The 13785-nt window shown below is 48.1% G+C and overlaps 1 protein-coding gene across 7 annotated transcripts in view; it reads right to left on the bottom strand.

The window, feature by feature from the left end:
• The window catches only part of ACSBG1 (acyl-CoA synthetase bubblegum family member 1), a 687864-nt gene that overhangs the window by 349629 nt on the left and 324450 nt on the right, over window positions 1-13785 (bottom strand). The window contains exon 1 of one of the 7 annotated variants that reach the window (XM_085643720.1): window positions 3182-3204. The exons of the other annotated variants lie outside the window; for them this stretch is intronic. Coding sequence (XP_085499846.1) covers window positions 3182-3186 — 5 coding nt within the window. The 5' untranslated portion in view covers window positions 3187-3204. Of the gene's footprint in view, window positions 1-3181; window positions 3205-13785 lie in introns of those variants that run through there. 7 annotated transcript variants of the gene reach the window in all.

Genomic DNA, 13785 nt, shown 5'->3' with positions numbered 1-13785 from the left:
TTTTCCCTGGGTGGGAAAGCACACTATTCCTGGAGGTACAGAAATACCTGCTTTTTGGGTGCGTGCATTGGAAAACAAAATGCATACTGCGGCTCTGTATTCACAAACGTGGTCTTTTGAAACCATTCTGCTTACGTTTTGTAATGATATAAGCAATGGGCATTATGTCAGCTCCGTTACTCTCACACGTTCCTTTCTGCACCCTCGTTCCCTTATGTGACTGTTTCCTTCTCTTTCCGGTTAACTGACTTTTCTCTCTTGCTCTGGGGGTGAAGGTCGATGATGAGAAATATGCCCCAGACCGGACGCCGGACCTTAAAAGAGTGGCAGCGCTAAGCGCCGACCACCTGCAATCACCGTCAGATATAAGGCACTATAGTAGAGTCTAGAGATAGTTCATCCGGTTCTTGTGTGAGATGTGCTCTGTCGTAACTACTTGTCATTTGCTATGACGAGGGAATGGAGGTGCGGAGACAGAGAAAGAGACGAGGGAGGAAGGGAGGAAGGGATACTGAGATGTAGGGAGGGATAGCAAGCAAGATGGATGTGACAGCAGCAAGATAGGAAGAAATAGCAAGATAGGGAGAGAGGAGAGCATGGGGGGTTGCGAGACAATGGAAGGGGCAGCAAGAGACAGTCACCGGGCAGTGTCAGCAGCACCCAGCCAGTGACAGAGGAGGGGAGATGCTGAGATAGCGAAAGAGATAAGGTAGGAAGGGATACTTAGATGATGGGAAAGTGAAAATGTCACTGGAAGAGAGTGACACCGATAGAGCAGCTCGCAGCCACTTACAGGTGAAGGTGGTGTATTCTGGGAGAGAGATAGGTAAAGAGAAAAGTGACAGTTCACAGAGGCACTTTCACAATTACTTTATTAACCTTCCTGCTTTCTCAAATTTGCTTGAAAATGCACCATTTTTCTTCTCTTTTTTCAAAATTTTCACGAGAAGAGAATCACAACGAACCCCCCAATGGTGCAGTATGCCAATCATTTTACACCCTACCACTTTCAAATGTCACCAGCCGCCCCTGACATTAACATATTCATTTTGGCATGCACAAAAAGCTGCCTCAACAGAGTAGGGACTGTAGCAAATAAAATACAATACCAACACTGCACTGAGGTGTCAAGAATGATTTGAAGATTGAAGAGGGAATTACTTTATATGCCGCTTCAACACTGAGCTTAGAAATTAAACGCTAATAAGAGTTACATGTTTTTGTTCTTTAATAATTCATAAATGTCAAATTGCTCCAGAATTAATGTTGTTCGCTTATAGAGGTTATCCTTCACTTGATTCTATGTCAAAAATATGACACTCTCCAGGATTTCCAGTAATGGCCGGGGATAAGCAGTGAACCAGTATCAATTGTATTATTATGTTATAGTGTGATTTCATGTTATTGCATTTGTTTTAGGTATGGATGTCAAATGCGACTTTCAGAATATCTTTGCTGGTCAAATTTAACCTCTTTTATGAAAGCAAACATTATAGTAGTTCCTTTCCGCTGAATTATTTGAAGGATGGTGGTTTACACGGGAAACAACCTTTACAACGCAACTATTACATCGCACTACACTTACAACGCAGGCATTACAACGGAACATCCTTTACAACGCATGACACTACAACGCATACCATTACAACGCATACCATTACAACGCAGACACTACATCGCATGTCACTACAACGTAGGCATTACAACGCATACCATTACAATGCATACCATTGGAGTTAGAATATTAATTTTTAACCCCTACACTATCCAACACTTACCCTACTGTTGCACCCCCTGTAGTAAGAATTTTAATTTTTACCCCTATACTATCCAACACTTACCCTACTGTTGCACCCCCTGGAGTAAGAATAGTAATTTTTACCCCTATACTATCCAACACTTACCCTACTGTTGCACCCCCTGGAGTAAGAATAGTAATTTTTACCCCTATACTATCCAATACTTACCTTAAATGCAATGTAACATTATGCGTTGTAATGGTATGCGTTGTAAAGGTAGTATGCGATGTAATGTAATGAGTTGTAAAGGTAGTTTTTTAAAATGCGTTGTAGTGTCATGCGATGTAATGGAATGCGTTGTAGTAGATGTTGCGTTGTAAAAATTGCGTTGTAAGTGCATGCGTTGTAAAAGTATGCGTTGTAACGTCATACATCCGGTTTACACATTGGTGGAGACATGATCCTATCATCTGAGACCACCAATAGATGTCAATTTATCAAACAGTACATTGTTTGCTACTTCTTACTATATTTACAAGATAAATCTACCAGGGTTCTATATACTTAATAACCAGATCCTTTTACCTTGAGAAGCGCAAAACATTAGGTTGTATATTCTTAAAAGTTTATTCAAACAACATTGTATTTTATTTTATTAGGGATATTTAAAAAAATGTTTTACAGCCTCACACCATTGTAAATGTGATGATATCATTTTCACCATTTCACATGTATTATAATTGGCTTGAATTACAGGCCAATGCTAAAATGGGATATTGTAGCTATCTGATTAATAAATTACCAGTGTTCTTAGGATATGCTCCTGATTTATATGGAGCAACTTACTTTAAATTAATAAGGCAAAGGGAGCACACATCCACTGAAATTCTGTAAATGTACAGCATATGAATGCTTATTTTAATTAAGTACGAGTGCACACAATGTATGGTATGCTGCAATGTGTTACCTTTCCCTTATCACAAATGTTTACATCTATTACTTGCCAACCATGAAAAAAAATTGTATTTGTTTTGTACGTTAACCTCTTCGCTGCCGCGCAAATTCCGCCGCAGCGCTCCCGCAGTGCTGACATTCCGATCGCGGGCGTGGTCATGACGTCTCCCGGCCGTCGTCCGCACACGCCCATCGTTACTCATGACGGCCGGGAGACGTCATGAGCACGGAAGAGGTTAAACTAAAACTAATAAGAACCATTGGAGCTTTTATACCCCAAATCCACTGTTTGTTGAGCTCAACTCTTAAATCTCAGATAGGAATAAACTGGTCATACAAAGCCATACCACACAATTTAAAATGTAAGCTCCAATTTCAATAGGAACTTTAATGTCTCATTCAGAGGAAGCACGTCACACAAGGAACTCACGTCTCCACCTCTGAAAATAACAACTTTGTGCGAGAATATGAGAACATGTCCTACTGACCTCATGAATTGTTCGGAAGCTGAAGATAGTTACGACTGCACAGCCTTGTGCCCACCTGTATTATACTGACATAGTGCCAGTCTGAAAACATTCTCATTTGGGACTTGGTAACAGATGATAAAACCTTGGCAAAGCTCTTTTTTGCTCACAGGCTAGGTATGTGGTAAGTAGAGTGGTTATGCAATCATTGAGCAATACATTTAATTTGAAAAAAAGGAATTGTGGACTTTAGAATAATCAGGTTAGAGCAGTGTAAGCCAAGATATGGTCTGATAGCTATATTGCTTAACTCAATTGGCAGAAAGTTACAGGCATGTTCACCTCCAGTGAGGTCACAAACTAGAGTTAACCATTAGTGACTAAACGTCCTATACTTGTTGGTAAGTTGTCTTTAGTATTAAATTGGTTTTTATTAGCAGAACACACAGCATGAAATACAGTGCATCATCACCTACAACCCCTCGGGCCAGCTACAGTATAAGCAATGAAGAAAATAGGACCTATGGTTTATATGCTATCTGGTACGCTATCTGACACAGCATGCCACCGACAACCCATCTTGGGCAGGCCGCGTTAAGTGGGTAAGACATTAACGGTCCTGTCATAAGGATATATGCACATGTGGAAGGTCTATTACACAATGGTTATGCATATCACAGTGAGCTGTATAGTCGGTATGGGCCACTAGCGGCGATAAAGTCTGTCTTTTAAGGAAAAATAGGGAACAGAAATCGAACAATAATTATGTCAAAATTAAGAATCCCAATGCCCCCCCCCCACACTCCTCCCCCCTCCAGGTGAGCTAGGAACTATATACTTACAAACACGCATGGTCCGGTGTTGTGGTTATCGGAGCCCAATCGTGACAATGTGTGCTAGCCACCTTCCTGGGACTCAGGAATCAGTCGCAAGATTAGTAGATAGGCGGGTGACGTAAAATTGTGATAAAGGGGGCCCAGATCTTGGCATATTCAGCTTTGTCCCCTAGATTGGCCATAGACAGTCTCTCCATGCCCAGAAGGGACCACAATTGGTGCAGCCATAGTGTGTGTTCCAGGATCCTGCCCGTCCTCTAACCAGCTAGGAGTACCCTGTTCGCAGCATTCAGCACCAAAGCTATCTGCCTGCCTTCGATAGAGCGTGATGGGAAGGTCAGTGCGTTGAGCAATCCTAAGATAGTGTAAGCAGGGAACCTAGGGATGGAAGTGTCAAAGGCCTTATCTATTTCGTCAAGGATCCTGTCCCAGTACCTCTTAAGTTTCGGGCAATTCCACAGCAAGTGAAGGAGGGTACCTCGGCTCCCGCAACCATTCCAGCAGAGGGCGTCGCACTGGGTGTTCCATTTGGTTAAGCGAGCTGGGGTGAGGTACCAGTAGGATATAATTTTAAATGCGGTCTCCGTGTGGCCCATGGAGTGTGGGGTGTAGTGGGTCCTATAAAAGATGTCCTCCCACTCTTTGTCCGAGAGGGTGTGACCTATTTCCGCCTCTCACCGTCTCTGTCCCGGGGTTCGGGCTCCCTTGGCGCCCTGGATGAGGAACGTGTAAATCTCTGAGATAAGTTTGTGATCATCTTTTTTCAAGAAAAGCCACTTTTCAAACGGTAACATTGGGCTACCAACCAGGGGTTGTGTTAGGGGACCTGTCACCCAATGCAACATCTGCGTATGTAGGAAGAGGTCCGAGCCTGCGAGGCCATAATCCGCTCGGAGCTGGTCAAAGGGGACGGGGCCCTGCAGATCGAACAGATGTCCTAGGCGCTTGCACCCATTCTCCAACCATCGCTTGCCCGCCCCCCTTTCCATTCCAGGAGGGAAATCGGGGTTTAAAAAGATGGACGACATGGGGGAGGGGAATGTTGTAAGATTAGCCTTTTTGACCATTATATCCCAAGCTAGCATAGTGGGCTGAGTAATTGGCGAGGAGTACAGCCCCCAGGAACACGATGATCTAGACAGCCAGGCCTCCCTCCAGATATGGTGTCCAGCCACCATCTAGTCCATAAAGACCCAGTGTTTCTCTGTCATGGGACGGTTTAATTCAACAAGGTAGCGTAGCAGTGATGCCTGGAAATAGCGAGTGATGCTTGGCAAAGCCAGGCCACCCTCCTTCTTAGTGTGTCGCAGCAAGAACTTCTGCAACCTGGGAGAGATCGGACCCCTAATGAAACGCTCAATTTCAGTTTGTATGTGTGCGAGCGAGTTCGGTGGGGGCAGCAAAGGTGGAGTTTGGAAGAGGTATAAGACCAGAGGCAGGACGTTCATTTCAACCGTGGCCAGTCTACCAAGCCACGATAGAGGCAGGCGACGCCAGCGAGCAAGATCTTTTCGAATGCAGGAGAGTAGGGAGGTTTAGTTTACTGCCGCAGTATTGTCCAGACTCTTATGAAGGACTAACCCCAGATATGTGATACCCTCCATCACCCAGTCAAAGTCAAATTGTGCACGCAAGGAGTCCACTGTTGGGGGCGTTGCAGTAAGGTTCAATACTTGTGACATCTGCAGATTCTTTTTAAAGCCAAAAACCTGACTAAAGGCCTGTGGGTCTTTGACGATGGCCAGCATGGAAGTCAGGGGGCGCACTATCAAGAAAATAACATTGTCTGCGTAGAGACTAATTAAATGGTGATTGGCCCCAAAAGGGATACCCTGCGCCTGTGGATTGTCCTGGAGCTTTTGGGCAAAGGGCTCCATATACAGGCCAAATAGAAGGGGGGAAAAGAGGGCACCCCTGTCTGGTGCCCCTCCCCACCGCAAAAGCGATCGAAAGGATCCCATTAACCCTGAACGCAGCAGTCGGAGAACTGTATATGCTTGCAGCCCACTTGCAAAACCTGACTCCTAGACCAAAGCGCTCTAGGGTGGCAAACAGATATGGCCAGTGCACGCGAACAAAGGCTTTCTCGGCATCAACTGCCAGCAGTAAAGCCTCTTCCTTAGAGCGGTGTACCTTGTCCATTAAGTGACAGATCCTTTTGGTGTTGTCTCTGCACTGTCTCCTCGGGATGAAACCCGATTGATCTGGGTCAATCAATCCGGGCATGAGAGGGTTCAGCCTATGGGCCAGGATGCTGGAGAACAATTTTCGAGTCGATAGTCAACAAGGAAATCGGCCGGTATGAGCTGCAAAACACCGGGTCTTTACCTGGTTTAGGGATGACCGAGATCGTCGCCTGCAGAATGGAGGCCATGAGAGTCCCCGTGTCTGCAAAATAATTAAATAAGCGAGTGAGGAGCGGAGCCAGGTCCGCGCAATAGGTCTTATAGAAGAGGGCACTGAAGCCCTCCGGGCCCAGTGCGTTTAAGTGCTTCAGACGGGCAATGGCAGATATTACCTCTTCAATCCGGATAGGGGCCTCCAGCCCTTTTGCTTTGCTAGTCGAAATCTGGGTGACTGCTGCGCCGCCCAGATACTCACAAGGGTCCACTGGAGGAGAGGATTCGGCGGAATAAAGGTTCTCATAGAAGGAGCGAAAGGCAGCTACAATGCCAGGATCGTCCGAAATCTCAGAACCCTGCTCCCCTTGTACTGCTTTAACTGTCTGTGCCTGTCGCTGACTGCGGAGGCAATGGGCCAACATGCGACCGCCCTTGTTAGTGCCCACATAGTATTTATGCTTTAATCCGAACACCCCGTATTCGGCCCTATCTAGATCTAAGCGCCTCAGCTGAAGCCGCTCCTTCTCTAACTGGCGCCAGACGCGGGGGGCACCCGTGCAATTGTGAATTGCCTCAAGTTCCCTAACTTTATCCTCCAGATCTTCCCTCTTAGCCTGCCTGGTTTTTGATGTCATAGGCCGCTTTGGCGATTAAGGCCCCCCTTGAGACTAGGTTGTGGAATCATTTTCATTAAGTGCTAGATAATAATTCAGGGTACGCCAAAGGTCCTCCTCCACAGTTGGGCACTGTAACAGGGAGTCCCTCAAGCGCCAGTGCAGTGGAGACGATTGCGTGGGCGGCAGGCACAGAGAGAGTGTTATGTGCGCATGGTCTGATAGAGATCTAACCTCGATAGTAGAGGCAGAGGTATATACCCATGCAAACTGGGAGACGTGGAAATGGTCTAATCGTGCGTACATCTTATGGGCCACTGAGTAGTAGCAGTAATCTCTTTCATCGGGGTGTAAGCAGCGCCATACATCCCTGATTCCACAGTCCTCCAGCCACTCTTTACCTGTACCAGAAACACCACCCGCTCAGCCTGACCTTGGGCTAGAACGGTCTGCCCCTGCATCCATGACTAAATTTAGTTTGCCACCCACCACTACCATGGACTCGGGGGTATAGAGAACCTCAGCCATGGCGTCCGTCAGGAATTTCTCTTGGTGATCGTTTGGGGAGTAGATCGAGGCTATTGTGATGTTGGAGGGCTCAATGCCACAAAACCTCTCAAGTGTGTGGAAAGGAGAATGGCCACCCTGCCCCTCTTACTCTTTCCCGAAGACCAAAACTGCAGGGAAACCTTCTGTGCTGCATGTAATGTGTGTTGCAGTGTAGGAGGTGGGTTTCTTGAAGTATGCACACACCCCCCCCGAGTGTTCAAGCAAAAAGAGCACTGCCTTCCACTTAGTGGCGTTGTTAAGGCCCCTGGCATTAAGGCTAACTACCTTGACTTCCATCGGGTAGGGAAGAACTGCCAAGCTCTATGACTGAAGCAGTAGGGGCAGAAAAAAGGGGCAATTCCCAGAAAGGATCCCATGCAAGCGTGGAGCCGGAAAAACCCTGACAGTGGGGCCCTAGTTAAAAAGCTCACCGGAGAGGGGACCCCCCCTTAACCCACACCAACAGAAACCCAAGAACAATAAAACAACAACAAAAGCAAGCATACAAAGTCCATCACAGTCTCTGATCGGCAAACAGTGAGGACTGCCAAAAGAGTGAAGGGACCCACTGTGAAAGAGAAGAGACATCCACTCACTCCCGCTGGGCCTAACAAAGCCGGAACAAACCCACAAGCACGTTACCCTCAATCATTAGAGTCCAGGGAGTCCCTCTCCATTCCAGTGAGGGTCCGGAGAACAGCAGACCACTCCTTGTTGATAGTGGCCGTATCAGGACGGAGGCGTTCCAGACCGCAGGCTCCTCGGGACCCACGCCTCCAGGGTTTCTGTGTGCCCGGCTCCGAAGTGTCTGACTGGGCAGGCAAGTTGTCGAGCTTCAGATTCAGAACTTCACAAGCCTCGGTCAGGTAGTGGACTTGGTGCAGCTTCCCATCCAGATGGAAAATTAGGCGAAACGGGTGGCCCCAGGACTATGATACATTCTTTGAGCGTAGGTGGTTGGTGATAAGGCAAAAGTCCATTCTTTTGTGGAGGGCACTGGCCGCCAGATCCTGGAATAGCTGTGGAGATGCTTTAAGGATCTCCTCCTTCACTGTGAAATCATGCACACAGAACAGGATGTCTGCCAGGGGGCGGTGTGGCTGACGCGGCGGGCTGACTCCCTGGCATCGGTTGATCTTGATGGAGTATTTCGTCAGTGCGTTCAGAACTGTCCGGAAGAGGTGTTGCATGTAGCCTGCGAGGTCTTTCCCTTCCGTCCCCATTTGGGACTGCATGGACTCGGATGTTGTTCCTCCTCGACCTGTTCTGCAGATCCTCGGTGTGCGACTGGAGGTCTAAATGCTGATCCCGCTGCCACAGGATTTCTTGTTTGAAGTGCTGCGACCTCTTCATCCCTGGCAGTTGCCGAGTACTCCAGGGCGGCCACCGGCTCCCCCACCGAGTCCCTCCGTACCTCTTGTAGGTCTGCTTGCAAGTCCGTTATAATGGCCAGGATATCCTCCCTCTGGGAATCAAACAGGGCCTCCAGGAACTCCCTCGTGACTGCACTATCCGAGCCATCTCCCGCTGATGCCGTGCTAGATCCTGAGGCGTCACCTGCTGATTTCATGAGGAGGTCCTGGAGAGATCTGTCCTTCTTGCCCTTGGATGTCGCCATTTTGAAGCCTAGAAGCGGGCCCGATCCAGGGCAGAGGATGTGCCCAAAAGACTAGAGAGGCAGTTACCAGGCCATCTCCAGCCAGGCGGGTAGGCGCCCTCCTCCCCTGCGAAGTCGCTGTGCAGATCCGGGTTCCCCGCAGGAAGCACGGACGATCCAAAACAGCATGACTGGGTGCCTGCAGCCCCGCAGCGTGTAGATGATATGTCTTGCGATACTCCTGGGGACGGTCCACCCCCATTTTGGTGGGACTCTGATTCTGTGGGACACTGATGGTGGCAACGTGTCCACTGCGCCATAGTCCGCCGACACCTCTGTGCCTCAGCCACGCCGAAGCGGCCCCAAGCACTGGTGGGACTCAAGTCAACCCACTGCTCCTCACCGGCGCTGGGGGGGTGGGGTCCCAACGTCGTCTCAAGATAATAGGCCTCGCCGGTGCTTGGTCCAGGAACTCTACTCCCAATTTCGACCTCCAGGCTCCCTTTGTCGTGGTAGCAAGTGCGCAGCGTGGGGGGCTGCCTAGTCACCGCCGCAGGGCAGCCGCTCCTTCTACCAGAATCTTGTGTAGGCCCACACACCTCAGCTGCGAGGCTTCTCCAGTGGCTCAGAGGCCCCAAATAGTCCCCACCTAGCCAGCGAGAGCTTCGTGAGCTTCTCTAGCTATGCCCCATCCTTGGTGATGCTCTGGGTCCAGCTCCCTCCGATAGTAGAGAGCCAGGCGGGTCTCACGCTGCGTCCTGTGCCACGCTACAGCCCCCGACGTAGGCCCAGGGCCGAGCACGCACTCTCGGGGGTCAGGGATCTCCTGGGTCAAGTGCGGCCAATGGAGGTCCTCCAGGGCTCGCTAACTCAGGTCGCGCTGACCAGCAGCCGCAGCAAGCGTGCGACCGACCTCCGTCGCTGCCCATCCCCTCACCGCTTGGTGTCTTCGGCGCTGAGAAAAGGCTGCGGACCGCTCAACCACTCTCTAACGCGCAGAGAAATAATGTCAGTTAGCATCCCTATTACAGTAGACCAGCAAGACCTTCTGTCCTGTGTTATAAAGGCCTTCTGGCTCCTCTGCTAACCAACATAATTTCTTGTGATTCCGATAAAATTGTACTGAATAGAATGGAAATTGTGCCAGAGCTCACAATCAGTTTTGTGCATAAGTTACCTTCTTTTTATCTGCCTGCAATGTAATAGAGCCTTTTTACCAACCAATAATGTGAGATGGTCGATGGTCACACTGTCTCAAAAGCAGGTATTGTGGAGAAACCACATACGGCCAGTGTTGTGCATCTATTGGCATTGGGTATTTAACAATTTAATATTATTGCTCCCCTCTTAACAAATCAGCAGGCTTGAATATCCTTTCAAACTATGGACATATATCTAATACACTCTATCCTAGGAAAGTCATGGAATGGTAAGTTATGAAACAATACCAAGAATACATGGAGCAAAACCACCTCCTTCATGATCATCAATTACGATTTAAATCCCCTAGTCCCCCAAGAAAAATTTAATTTGTGCAATAAAGAATACCCTAAGGTTCACTTCTTTCTTGAATACCTTTAAATATCTACATGCCTTTTATGTGCAGTCCCTTCACGAGAATGCACAAATACATGCAGGGGACATACAATTCCATTTCCGGCTGGCAAACTCACTAGAGAACCTAACAAGCAACATCTCCTCAGGCATGGACCTGGCGTTCCTCTGAAAAAACAAAGGCATCCTCTGCAGGAATGGAGCTAACACTAACAGTGGTTTTGGTAGGCACAGCATCAAGCACGTTATTTTTTCCAGCCCTTGAACCTGGAAAACCACCAAAAATAAGGAACTCTGATGCCAAACACTCCTGAATCAATGCAACTGTCTAGGAGATCAATAAAGGCCTGGGCATAGCTTGCGGAGTTTTGCTAAGTGGAACTCTGCAAAGTTACAAAAAAATTCCGCGGAATTCCGCAAGTGGGGGAGTGCAGTGCGAACTGCAGTTCGCACTAGTATTCTTGCCGCTCGGGTAGAAATTATACCCGAGCTGCAGCTTGCGTTTGCGAACTTACCGTTCGCGATCTCGTACTTATTGCTCGCGATCGTGAGCTGGGAAAAACCTCTGCTGCACTCCGCAAAGCGGAGTTTTCTGCACTTCGCAAACTCAGCAGAGCCCGAAGAGCATAAAACTGCACAACTCCGCGTAAGGAACTAAGTTCACCGGCCAGGCCTGATCAATATGCAGCTCTTGCTCATTTGAAAAATCCTTTTACTTCAAATTGACCAATGGGATTTGTAAAGTGAATGAATCACTCCGAAGGAATCTCTCAGCGCTATGGCACAAAAACAGGAAGAAGGAGTCAGAAAAGCCAAGTCTTGAGCTGCTTTTTTAAAGCTGGCAAAGTCAGGGCAGGACCAAATGTGTAAAGGCAGTCTGTTCCCATTGGTGGCTCAGTGGAAGTCAGAATTACCTTGACTATAGCATCACCATCTCCTCATGGCTCGCAAAAACCTAGAGAAAGACTACAAAAGTTGAAAAATTCGGCAGTTAGATTGTACCAGAACCTTTGTAATCTAACCGAATTAAACCAGCACTATACAAACGCATTGGGTCTCAGAGTATAAGACCCTCTATATTGTTCATACAGCCTCGTTGAGAAAATGCTCAAAATAGCGGGACCACTGCCACCCCATTTATGCACTTACCAGGAATATGCACACAGTAAATGTTCACTTAATTCCTAAACATACATCCAATTGCTGAAACATAGAGCCAGATCCTTAAGGAGTTAGGGTTGTGGAGCCATCTGAACCGAAACCTGAATCTAATTACAAGAGGCTTAGAAAACAGAACTTTTCGGGGGGCGTGGCTTGGACGCCGACTAAGATGGCCGCTTAGACCCGGAGCTCCGCCGCACCGGGATGGACCCGGACTGATTATAGCAGTTTCCAGCCTCTTTTCTCAACACCACGGAGACGGTCCAGCTTGCGGAACGGGATGTGCTCCTGGGGAGCCAAGGGTGATCCCTCTCGCGTTTGAAACACGCTATCTTCGTCGCGCTGAATGCGCTCCTCAGAACACCCGCCATTTTGTCTCCTCAGCAACGCTTGCCTGTAACCGGCGCGCGCACCTGGAACGGCAAGTTTTTCCCATGTTTTTTCAGACGCGCTCTCCTTTCCATGACAATGTGGAGTAATTCCTACTTCCCAATCGCTTTTCAAGGAGCAGCTGTATGAAGGACTCATTACAACCTCCCTGGTAGGTGAATATCTCTGTGGTTTTGAGCTGTTCCCCGAGGATTACATGTATGCTTTAATCCCCCAGAGAAATGACTTAATTTACTTTCTGCGCTTTTTGTGAAGCTTGGAGATGGATTTATACCAGGGGCTCTTTCTCTATGACCTATATGCAATCTTGAGGATGCCCCTGTCAAGCCTTATGTGGTACTAAACGTGGCATTGGACAACCATACTTAATTGATTACTATGTGTGGAAACACCTCCTAAAACCTGCTCACATCATTTTCAAGCCAGGAGTTTTTCAATGACCTTTCCAAGTCTTCTCTATTACTTCTGATAATCACTGGGCTATTTGGATCTGGTCTGGTCATGTAGTCATATTGACAACCCCTGCCTCTGAACCCAGATTGTTGTGTTGGCTTGCTTATTTGACTTTCGCTCACTATCATTGGCACGTTTCAAGCTTCTATGGGCAAGCTTCGCAATCCGAAGTTTGTCTTTGTGCCTTCGAAGGCTCCGCCTTCCTCTGCCTCCTCCTCACCATCAGGCCATTCTCCTCAATCTCCTTCCTCAGAACAAATGGCGACAGCAGGTCCCTCCCGCTCTTCTTCATCACAATCTTCTTCCAGCAAATCTTCTCCTCCTGCTTCCTTACCTAAGCGCATGAAGCCGGACTCCTCTCCTCCTCCACCTGAGTCATCTCCACCCCCTATCTCAATGGAGCTGATACTTGAGGAGATTCGCGCTTTGCGCCCATTCGTGGAGGAGACTAACGCTAAGATGCAGCTTTTTGAGGCCAAATGGTCAACTATGGAGGCCCGTGTTTCTTCTGTGGAGCAGCAGCTTCCAGAAATTCAGTCAAATTCCCATCGCATTGCCTCTCTGGAGAAGTCTCTTCTTGCACTTCAGCAGCATACTGAGGATTTGGAGAACAGGAACAGGAGGAACAACCTGCGCGTTTACGGCCTGCCGGAATCTTTGGAGGGGGATGATCCTGTCACGTTCTTCTCTTCTTTCCTCCTGAAATTGTTAGACCTTCCTGCTACCACCTCTCTTAGCATCCAACGTGCCCACAGACTTGGTCCTCGTTCCTCCTCCTCCACCAAACCGCGGGGGGTCATTATCCTCTTTCTTAAATTTACGGACCTCCTCCTGATCCTCTCCACAGCTCGAGCGAAACGCCAAATATCTTGGTTGGGTCAGAGAGTCTATCTCTCTCAGGATGTCTCAGGTGCCATTGCTGCCAGAAGAAAAGAATTTCTGTCTCTTCGCGCTCCCCTACGTTCTATGGGAGCTAGATATGGCCTCTTTCACCCTTGTACCTTCAAGGTAACTCACCAGAACAATACCTGGACTTTTCAAGATCCGGCTGAGCTCAAGAAATTCATCCACACTCAGACTATTGCTGGCATGGACACATCCAATCCTCCTACTGGTTGATTATTTACTT

The sequence above is a fragment of the Triturus cristatus genome, chromosome 3_1, assembly GCF_964204655.1.
Source record: "Triturus cristatus chromosome 3_1, aTriCri1.1, whole genome shotgun sequence".
NCBI lineage: Eukaryota > Metazoa > Chordata > Amphibia > Caudata > Salamandridae > Triturus > Triturus cristatus.
This window is presented reverse-complemented; position numbering and strand designations above follow the sequence as displayed.